The following is an 11,603-nucleotide window of genomic DNA, read 5'->3' on the forward strand; positions in this document are numbered from 1 at the left end:
AGTTGCCTTATGTAGTTCTAAAAATTATAAATACACTCATGTCAGAATTGTTAATTAAACAGAATTAACAGAAAAAATAAAATTTCTAACTATTTTTCTATGTAACAATAAAATTATCATAATTGTTAATTGAAAAATATTTATGACATAATTAGAAATTATTAATTAAATTAATAATTTATAAATAAAATATAAGATTTGTTATGTAATTAAAAATTTAAAAGGACAAAATATAATTTTTAAAACTATAAAAAATAGTTCGTATTTTGAATCTATATAAATATGTAATTTATCTTATCATGCTTTAGAGGTAACTTGAATACCGACTTGGAAGTTTCCAAGAAAAGTCTAGGTCAAGAATGCCTGGTCCGAAAAGTCCAACCAACAAGACAAAGAAATTTCCCAAGCCAATAAGAAAGTTGCAAAGCCAATCCATTGACCATTTTATTCATAACCCACCCACCATTTAAGACACTTGTTTATAACCTCCCATCTTTGAAATTTCTCCAAAAGCTCTCTAACTTTCTCAGCATCCAAACATGGCCAAGGAAGGAGAAGCTACCCGCAAAACCATCCCATTTGAAGAAGGATGGCCAGTGCTACAAGATGCAATCAACAAACTCATTGACAGTTTGGAAGGAGTTTGTCCCCACACTTTCACTCCTGAAGAGTATATGACTCTTTGCACGTATCCTCTATCTCTTAATCTTTAATTTTCATATTTGTTTACTCTTTATCTGTGTTTAGAGGAGTTTGAGATCCCTGCCCTACCTCAAGTACAATAATTATGTGGTGGGTCTCATTTTTAGTCTATTTTTATAATTCAAATGTTAATTTTATAGGATGCGTAGCTAAATCATTCATATAAATAAGTAAATTGATTAGATAGTAGTAACTAAATGATCAGAATTTTTTTTTTTAAATTTGACAGCAAATTTAATTTTAAAAATAAAATAAATTATTTGAATTATGAAGATGGGCCCAAAGTGACCCTTCCTTAAGGCATAACATGGACCCAACTTCATGTCCGGATGTTGTTTTTGTTTTCAAAAATGCTAGAGGTCCCAAAAATTTTACTAAAAGTTTTACCAAATGTCTCACATGGGTGTGGGACCCACATGGGACCCACATTGTGTGGGTCCCACACCCATGTGAGACATTTGGTAAAACTTTTGGTAGAATATTTGGAGTTTCTAACATTACTCTTTTGTTTTTGGCCAAAAGTGTCTATTGTGATTTTTTTTTTTTTCTCTCTCCATACATTCTAGATCCAAACAAAAATTTGGCTATCTGATTATTTGGAACAATCTCAATTTGACTACTGCTACTACTATTAGCTGTCAGATCCTCATGAACATGATTGCCTAAATTTACATGAATCTTTATATGTTTCATTGCTTATTATTATATTTTAAAGGATCAATTACACTTTAAAAGGTTAATTACAGAGTTAATTGCTCCAATTACACTTTTTCCTTATGATCTAACCTAAAAACACAACTTTAATTACATTTTAAAGGGTTAGGTGTTTTCCTGCAAAACCATATGAGTATGTAATTAACCTTATTTCGAATTTATTATCTGTTTGCTTTTAAAAAAAATTTATATCAATTTTGGTTATACTACTTTAATACCTTTAACTCAGAGCTCAACAGAACTGTTTAAAATATGTGTGGTAAACCTATTGGTCCTCAAAGTCAGAAGTTATATGATGAATACAAGAAGATCTTTGAAGATTATATCTTATCCAAGGCAAGTGCAAGAGATTTTCTTGAGTTTTTTTATTTTTTTATTTTTTTTATTTTTAACGTACATATTCCTCACTTGCAAGTGCTAGACATGAATGAATTTATTTGTGCCATAGCTATTCTCAATAAAAAATATATTTGAAAAAATGTATAATCAATTCATAATAATGTGATGAGTATTTTTTATTTTATTTTTTTCATTTTAAAACAAAAACTCATCAAAGTGGCTTGTATTTTCTAAAATTACAATGTCACAACTTCCTTGTGAAAAAAGTTAGTATAAATATTTTGTACATATATCATTTGTGAAATGCTAATGAAACAAAATTTTTATGCAAGATTATGTAGGATGGCATTTCTGTAATTATATGTCCTTGAAATAGACACTTTGTTCTAAAATGATAAGTCAAAAGTAGGAATGCAACTCGGGCGGGCTCAACCCGAGCAACCCGAGCCCAGCCCGAGTTTTTTTAGGGCTTGGGCAACTATATCTTGCAATCTGGACGGGCTTGGGCAAAATTTTGATACCCAAATTACAATTCGGGCCGGGCTTGGGCAGAACCAATGGCCAACCCGAGCAACCCGAACCCGAATTGAATTTAATATATTATATAATATATAATATATATATATAATTTAATAAATTATATAATATATATAAATTAAGTAAAAGAGTTAGTCTTAATTTTTAATTTTTATTTTTTTTTTGGTTAGTTTTCTATTAAGTAAAAGAGTTAGTCTTAATTTTTATTTTTTATTTTTTTTTTGTTAGTCTTCTACCATTAGATTAGCATCTTTTATGTCTACCCTTAGATCTACCTACAGGTTTCTGGACTCGGGCAATTCGGGTAATTCGGGCAATTCGGGCTAACCCGAGCTCAAAATACAAAGCTTGGGCCGGGCATGGGCAGCAATGCTCGGGTTCATGGTCGGGCTTGGGCGGGCTTGGGCACTGCCAAATACAATTCGGGTCAGGCTTGGGCAGACCCCCAACCCGACCGAACCCGCCCGAGTTGCACCCCTAGTCAAAAGCCACATCATTCAATATTTATTTGTAATTTTATCTTAAAATATCATAACATTTATCAAATAATTAATAACTTTTCTCATAAAAAAAATCACTCTGTTTAGTTCAGTTTTCAAAATTCACTTTTCAAAAAATTTTACTTTTTCGTTTTTCGTATTTTTTTATTTTCACTTAATTTTTTTAATAGTTTAAGCAATTTTTTTAATTTTTAGACTTAACATAAATACACTTAAAAGTATAATATTTTTGGAAAAAACTTTTAAAAATTCACAAAATACCAAAAAATATGAAAAAAAAGTATGAAAATTCAGTATATTTTTCGTATTTTGTGTATTTATTAATTTTTTAAAATATTTTTTCACAAATATTTTACTATTTAGATATATCTAAGTAAGGTGCATCTAAAAAAATTAAAAAAAAAAATTGCTAAAAATTTTAAAAATATTCTCTAAAAGAAAAAAAAAATATAAAAAATAAAAAAACTTAATTTTCAAAAAACTGAATTCAGAAAATTGAAATCAAATACATTGATTACTTTTTTTTAAAGAGTGCACACTGAAATTTCTCTGACTAGAGATATAATTATTTTTTTATTTTTTGTTGTCAGGTACTACCATCTTTAAGGGAAAAGAAAGATGAGAATTTGTTACAAGAACTAGCAAAAAGATGGAATAACACAAGGTTATGACTCACTGGCTCTCAAGATTTTTTAAATTTTTTGATAGATACCTCACCGCAATCAAAAGACTACCCAAACTGCTAGAGACTAGCTTCATGACCTTCTATGAACTGGTTGGTAATGCTACTAATTATATTTTTTTTGACACAGAATTAAAGGGTTACTTAGACTTATATGTGCTTGAATTATAAATTTAAATAGAAATTTGAAAAGGAGAAAGAAAAAGATGAGGGAAATATAAGGTATTTTTTTCTCTATTTCTCTTTTCTTTTCTCTAAATCCTATCCAAATCCATGATCCAAATACAACTTTAGTATTTATGTATTTTTATTAAAATCTTATTTTGGTTCATTTATTATTAATTGTGATAATCAATATTTTACACTTTAAGTCAACTTATAATGTTATTATTCCGTTCACCTATCATTTGTGAGGCGGACAAAAACTATAAATGGAAGGTCAAGACTCAAAAGTGAGTTTTTGGTGAAAGTGTAAAGATTAAAATGAGATTCTAGTAAAAGTGTAGGGGAGCAAATGAGGATATAAAAATGGCCCACTACAAGAAAAGTGGGTATATGAGACGGGACTATTTGCGACGGCACACTTGCCGTCTCAAAAAGTCACTTTTTGCGACGGCAAAAAATGCCGTCTCAAAAAAGCAGAGTATTTGCGACGACACTATTTGCTGTCTCAAAAAAGCATAGCATTTGCGACGGCACAATTTGCCGTCTCAAAAAAGCATAGCATTTGTGACGGTATTTTTTGCCGTCGCAAATACTCTGCTTTTTTGAGACGGCAAATTGTGCCGTCACAAATGCTCTGCTTTTTTGAGACGGCAAATAGTGCCGTCGCAAATACCCTGCTTTTTTGAGACGGCATTTTCTGCCGTCGCAAAAAGTGACTTTCGTGTTTTTTTTTTTAATTTTTAGTGAATATTTTTAAAATTTTAAATATTTTTTTTAGATGCACCTTACTTAGATGTATCTAAAAAAAAATTATGAAAAAATATTTTTAAAAATTAATAAATACATAAAAGTACAAAAAAAATGTATTGAATTATTGTATTTTTGGTATTTAGTGAATTTTTAAAAGATTTTTTTTACAATTTTAAAAATTTTTAGGCGTATTTATGTTAGGTGTGTCTAAAAATTAAAAAAAAAATACTTAAAATATTAAAAAACTTCAGTAAAAATAATATAACACGGAAAACAAGAAAGCATAATTTTCTCAAAAGAGTTTTTGTAAAACTCTAACCTAGCATAGTGATTGTGGTTTTGAGACAGCTTCATATATATACAGTCACAAAATGGTTTGAATAAATTCTAGTACTTTTTTCTGTCGCAAAAAAAATTTAATAAAACAATGTCTTCTTATTTTTTATATAACATTTCTCTTTTCATTCATTTTTTCATCTTCATGTGTCTCTATCTCTATCTATCTCTCTTCTCTTTATCTCTTTCATTCATCACTCTTCTTTCTCTGTCTGTTTGTTTCTCTCTCTCATTTTCTCTTTGTGTCTCTCGCCTATCTCTCTTCTCTCTATCTCTCTCATCTGTTTTCTCTTTCTGTCTCTCTCGTTCATCTCTCTTCTCTCTATCTCTCTCATTTCTTTTCTCTCTCTCTTATCTTTCTATTTCTCTTTATCTCTCTCTGTCTCTCTCTTTTTCTGTGTCTCTCTCTCGCTCATTTCTTTTCGCTCTATTTCTCTCTCTTTTTGTCTATCTCTCGCTCATCTCTTGTGTTTTCTCTCTTTTTCTATCTTTTCCTCTATCTCTATCTCTATTTCTCTCTCTATCTCTTTTTCTGTCTATCTCTCTCTCCTTGTCTCTCTCTCACTCATCACTTTTCTCTCTCTCTTTCTCTACTTGTCTATTTGTCTATTTCTCACTCACTATGTTCGCCTTGCTCACTCTTTTACTCTCATCTTTTCTATTTATCGAGCTCATTCTCGATTTATCGATCCACTATAAACAACGTCGTCTTACTCTTTTGAACATTTCTCTTTTCACCCATTTTTTCATCTTCTTATCTCTCTGTCTCTGTCTCTCTTCTCTTTCCCTCTCTTACTCATCACTCTTCTCTGTTTGTCTGTCTCTCCCTTTCTCTATGTGTCTCTGTCTCTCTTCTCTGTCTCTCTCTCACTCATCACTCTTCTCTGGCTGTCTGTCTCTCTCTTTCTCTCTGTGTCTCTGTCTCTCTTCTCTTTCTCTCTCTCACTCATCACTATTTTCTGTCTGTCTGTCTCTCTTTTTCTCTGTGTCTTTCGTCCATCTGTCTTCTCTCTATCTCTTTCATCTATCTTCTCTCTCTGTCTCTCTTCTCTCTCTCTTCTTTTTTTCTCTCTCGCTTTCTTGCTCATCTCTTTCTGTCTCTCTCTCGTTTATCTTTTTTCGCTCTTTTTTTTCTCTCTCTGTCTGTCTCTCTCTTTGTCTATATCTTTTCACCCATTTTTTCATCTTTTTCTCTCTATTTTCTTTCTCTCTCTCATTCATCACTCTTCTCTCTCTATCTGTCTATTTGTCACTCTTTCTCTCTATGTCTCTCATTCATCTATCGCTTCTCTCATCTCTTTTCTCTCTCTCTCTGTGCCTCTCACTCATCTCTCTCTCATCATTCATCTCCTCTACCACCTTTACCACTACTGCAAACACCATTTCACTACCACCACTACTACCATGATCATCATTTCACCTCTACGACTACCATTACTACTACCATCGCCACCACTCCACTACCACCACTACCACTATTGCCACTACTACTACTACCATTACTTCTCTTTCACCCCTGCCACTCCATCTACTCTACCACTACCATAACTTCACCACTAATCTCCTTTGCCACCACTACCACCACCACCACCATCATCTCTTATCCACCACCTTCACCACTACTGCCGCTTCCTCTCCTCTACCACAAAATATTACCTCTTTTCTCTCTCTCACTCATCACTCTTTTCTGTCTGTCAGTCTTTGTCTCTGTCTCTTTCTCTTTCTCTTTCTCTCTTTGTCTCTTGCTCATCTCTCTTCTCTCTTATCTCTCTTTCACTTTCTTTATTTTTCTATATGTCTCTCTCTCTATCTCTTTCTCCATGTCTCTCTCTCTCTATATATCTTTCTTTTTTTGTCTCTCTCTCACTTATCACTATTCTCTCTCTCTTTCTCTCTCTGTGTCTGTTTGTCTGTCTCTCGCTCTTCTCTCTCTCTCTCTTTCTCTCTATGTGTCTGTCTGTCTCTCTCCCCCATTGTGTCCACCTTGCTCACTCTTTCTCTCATCTTTTCTCTATTTACCGAGCTCTCGCATTACAAGAAAATGCACTTTTAGCGACCACTTTGTCTCTCTCTCGCTCATCACTTTGTCTCTGTCTCTGTCTCTGTCTCTCTCTGTCTCTCACTCATCTCTCTCTCACCACCCATCTTCTCTACCACATTCACCACTACTGCAAATGCCATTCCACTACTACCACTGTTGTCACTCCACCTCTACAACTATCATTACTACCACTATCGCTACCACTCCACTACCACCACTACTACTACCATTACCTCTCATCTACCACCGCTATTCTATCTCCTCTACCACTACCACAACTTCACCACTTATCTCCTTCACCATCACTACCACCACCATTATCACCTCTTCTCCACCACTTTCGCCACTACTGCCACTTCCTATCCTATATCACAAAAAATTAATTCTTGATTTTTAGTAACAAAAAAAAAAAAAAAATGGGTCGCAAAATTTTTTTTTTCATTGACTACAAAAAATTAACTTTATTTTAATAGAAAATATTATCTATACTTCTACCAAATAAAAAAATAATAATAATTTTTTATTCATTAAAATAAATATGAAACAAATAAATTTTCAACCTTACTAAATGAAAAAAAAAAATCATTAACTATAAAAAAAATTATTTTAATAAAAAATAATCTTTTTTAGCAAATCCTCCGTTGCGAAAAAAAAAGAGTCGTTTTATTATTTAAATATTTATATGTAATGAAAATAAATTAAAAAAAAAATTCCAAAAATATTTCCAATCCCCTCCCTTTCCATTCCCGCTCATTTTTCCCCCCATCAACCAAAAATCCCCAAATCTCAAATCCCTAATTTTTGAACAAAAAATCCCCATCTCTGTCTCTCTCGCGACTGTGAGCACGGCAGACGATGGCGTCGAGTCTCACTCCGTTGGCTTTCCCTCTGCTGCTCTCATTCCAGTGGCGAAGGAGCTGCTCAGAAACCTGATGTGTATGTGCAGCGTTAGATTTTTGATTTCGGTTTCTCCTCTGATCCGTCTCACAAAATGTCGTCCGTATACAGAGCTCGATTGACAACTTTCGAAGATTCAGAGAAGGAGAGCGAGTACGGTTACGTTCGAAAGGTCTCCCTCTTTCTTCAATCTATCTTTCTCTTTCTTTTCCCTTTCAATGTCTATTATTTGATCCACTTTTGTGAAGCTTCATGTTCCGCATTTTGCAATTTTTAGTAGAAATAATTAGGGATTAACTAGATTTCATATTTTTCTTATATAATATCCACAACAGATATATGAATATATGATATGCTGCCATGTCCTACTTCTTTAAGATCTGCAGTGTTCGTATGTCCCAATCATGCTTGTTTGTATCTATGCTATGCAGATTAAGTCTGTTGTGTTAAATTTGTCTAATTGTAGAGATGATTGAACTTTACATTGTGGAGCGAAGTGATAGAAATTTGAAATCAGAAGCAACTATTTGGAGATGTGGTTATAGCAATAAGGTATCGGGGAAGATTAATAGAATCTGCCTGGATGCCTGAGATTGTTCAAGATTAGTGCTTGCTAGAAATATACATATTTGCACATTGAGGAACAATGGAACTTTATAGAAATCACTGAATCTTTATTTTCTTATTTTGTTTTTTAATGGTAATGTAGGAGGAAATGCAAATGCAATACTTTTTTTTTTTTTTCTTCTCTTCATCCACCCCCTTTCTTCTTCTTATTCTTCTTCTTTGTTTCTTTCTTCTCCTACCCTTCCAGTGGGTTTGTGTGGAGCAAAGAGTTGATTATATGTCTTCAATTCAAATACCTAACAACTTTTTGAAAGCTTTATGTGCAAGTTTTTATGAGGGTCTTCATACTATATTTGATTTACTAAAGCCTTATTATACATAAAATTCCAGAGGAATGGAATACAAGCATGAGATTGGCGAAGAAGAAGCCAGAACTATACTTGAAGTTATTGCTTCAACTGGGAAATTTTGGTAAGTTTGTACCTTAGTATAAAATTACATCCATAAGTTGTATTATTTCATTTTGCATGAAATGTTCTGGTGTTTGGGGACCAAAGCATGGAGTTGATGCATAAACTTTGTTTCTGGGGCTTCTATCAATATTCTGATTACACATGTAGACACAAGTGAATGTAAGATATTCACCCAACACCCTCAACCCCCAACCTAAAGAAAAGAAGACCCTTTATTCTAGATTTCCTTATTAATATCATTCTGTTCAGGTCTTTGTCACCACATTCTGTTACTCGATGATGTTTTCTAGATTTCCTTATTAATATCATTCTGTTCAGGTCTTTGTCACCACATTCTGTTACTCGATGATGTTCACTTCTAACATAAATTTCACGTATACATATAAAATCTTTAATTTGTCTCCTTATTAGTATTATATCTGTCTGATTGTCATGTAAGCATATAAAATCTTTAATTTGTCTCCTTATTAGTGCTATATCTGTCTGATTGTGATGTTTTGTGGCTTCGCTCGAGACTAATTTCAATACGATTGTATGAAGCAAAGTCTTTGGTGATGCCATGGTGGTAATGAAAATTATGGCGATTTGAAGAAAAAGCAAAATTGTGGCATCTGCAGCTAATATTTGATCTTTCTAATGGGCTCATTTCTGTTCTTTGAATATATATATATATATATATATTTTTATTAGTGTTTGTGCATATTGTTTTTGTTTTGTTGTTTTGGGTTCCCCATCCCCTTGCCCACAGTTTTAGCTAGAGGGGGGAAGTAATTTTTGATTTAAGCAGACAGGCTTAAGCCAGAGTGATCAAAATCAAGAACCAGATCTTCATGGAAACTTCCCTACACCTTTTGGGGTTTATTTGATTCCTTCTTTTAATAGAACTTTACTTCAGGATTTCACTTGGCAAGTGGCTTGGAATTTTTTTTTTTGCCTATTCCCTTTGGATGTTCTTTAAAGTGAGCTCATGAAGTCCTTGGGTGTTCTTTAACCATGCTTGATCCATGCATGGTTGAGTTGTTTTGACTCTTTGCTCGAGTAGAATCCTTCTCCATTGATAATGCTTGGCCCTTAGCCCTATAATGGCCATGTGTTTCCAATTAGCAGTGGAATGCTTAAATTGTATTTTCCTAATCTGATACGCATGTGTTTCTGCTTTACCAACAAACTTAAATGACGTGAGGAAAAGATCATAGGCTAGTACAAAGTTAGAAATTCATATGTAGCTTCGCATGTCATGCATTTGCAAGTTCTTTCTTTTGTTTGTATACTTCAAGATTATATATTGTATGAGTCATAAATATTATTTCATTTTTTTTTCTTCAAAAATAAAAAATGAAAAACAGGAGAAAATCAAAATATAACTTCTTTGTATTGGTTCCCTGAATGCTTGTAACCATACTCTTCACTGATCTCAAAAGGTCTCAAAACCTGCTCCTTATGGCTAGTTACTTGTAACTTTCTATTTCTGTCAACTCTGTTAAGAGCCATATCTCTGTTGAATTCATGCATAGTAAACCATTATAAAGGCTGGAAGGGTGTTGGGCATAACTCCATAATACTGATGGATATTTTGGATATTTGTGATTGTGTATATTAGTGATATTTTCTAGCTATGTATGTATTTGTTCTCCTAATCTGAAATTTTGGTAAGATATTGTTGAAAGCATTCACAGAATGTTTATTCTCCTCTGCAGCTCTTCTCAGCTTTATAGAAGGTCCTTCTTTTACCCTGCAGAGGCTTTGTGAGGTGATCATACTTGTCCATTATGAGTATCATGTTTCATTTTGTTGTACCCTGCCTAATAACTTCAACAATCTCCTAATTGGTTACTACTGTGCACTGAATTCTGGTGATGGTTCAAACCTTATTTGAGGTTTTGAATCAGTGAAATCACAAATTTTATTTGTTTGTTAGTTTTGGAGATTGCCTTGTGGAGGGAAGGGCATCCTAGGGTTGTTTCATGTTGGGCTTATTTTTGCTGAAACAATTGCTTACTACTCTCTATGTTTAAATATATGTTATGCCTAGCAAATATCTGTATCTAAGTCGTATTATGTTTCCGTATGACTCATTTCATTGAACCTTCTGTGAATCAGATCCTTTTGAGTGCGAGAAGCATTTATCCAAATCTCTCGAAACTTGCTCTAGCACTAGAAAAGGTATGTAGGTGTGTTTTTTGGTTTGGCCTATTTAAAATGGCATCTTGAATTTTTTACATGCGTGAAATATTGTTGAAGTAGACAATATGTCTTCAGTAGCGCATTGACATTTGCATCTATTATTTCCTTCTGAAAAGTGAATCTTTGCTGAGGCCTGACTGCAAACAAATTTTCAAATATAGTAGAGCTACTCAAGGTCCCTTTCCTTAGAATAGCATGTTTCAGCTGGATGTTTAATATCATGTATGATTTGAACAATTTTTCAGGGTCTATTAGCTAGTAAATAGTTAGAAAAGCCATATATAATGCATGTGTGTGCATATATATATAGTAGTTAATTTTTTATGTTTTTCTATAATTAAAATATTAACACAATTATATTGTCATTAATTATTTTTATTTTGTTATTTTCAGATATTTCGGGAGTAGCAGTTTGTTTCTTGTGGAATGCAGGCGTGTAAAGATTAAAATATTAACCCACGGAAGAATCATATGATGAAAACTTTTGTTTTTAATTTATGTTATTTAAATTTGTGAATAACATTATGTATGTATTATGCAACATTATGTAGTGGCATAATTTTTATTGTTATGAATTTTTATTTATGTATTGTTATGAATGGAACAACATTATGAATTTTCATCATGTGTCAATTTTTGTTTATGTATGTATTTATATTATTATGTAATTATTGATTTTTTTTTAGTTATTTTTCATTTAATACAGATTATTTTTA

The 11,603-nt window shown here is 32.6% G+C and overlaps 1 protein-coding gene across 11 annotated transcripts; it reads left to right on the top strand.

Annotated features, from left to right (window-relative positions):
* The first annotated feature begins 436 nt into the window (after window positions 1-436).
* LOC114318393 (uncharacterized) lies at window positions 437-11,512 on the top strand. 11 transcript variants are annotated; one of them, XR_014334952.1, is made up of 8 exons: window positions 437-688; window positions 1,656-1,752; window positions 3,383-7,702; window positions 7,775-7,835; window positions 8,621-8,701; window positions 10,401-10,453; window positions 10,804-10,866; window positions 11,281-11,512. XR_014334952.1 is itself a non-coding variant. In XM_082877390.1 (8 exons), the coding sequence occupies exons 3-8, from the start codon at window positions 3,460-3,462 to the stop codon at window positions 11,293-11,295; spliced, it is 381 nt and encodes a 126-aa protein (XP_082733516.1). In that variant the 5' UTR covers window positions 444-688; window positions 1,656-1,752; window positions 3,383-3,459; the 3' UTR covers window positions 11,296-11,512. The 11 variants fall into 11 exon arrangements, 7 of the variants coding, with proteins under 7 accessions (XP_082733520.1, XP_082733522.1, XP_082733517.1 ...); XM_082877390.1 differs by having other exon boundaries at window positions 444-688; window positions 3,383-3,567; XR_014334955.1 differs by lacking the exon at window positions 1,656-1,752.
* The last annotated feature ends 91 nt before the right edge of the window (window positions 11,513-11,603 follow it).

Source organism: Camellia sinensis, chromosome 7, assembly GCF_055761805.1.
Source record: "Camellia sinensis isolate YWXY chromosome 7, ASM5576180v1, whole genome shotgun sequence".
NCBI lineage: Eukaryota > Viridiplantae > Streptophyta > Magnoliopsida > Ericales > Theaceae > Camellia > Camellia sinensis.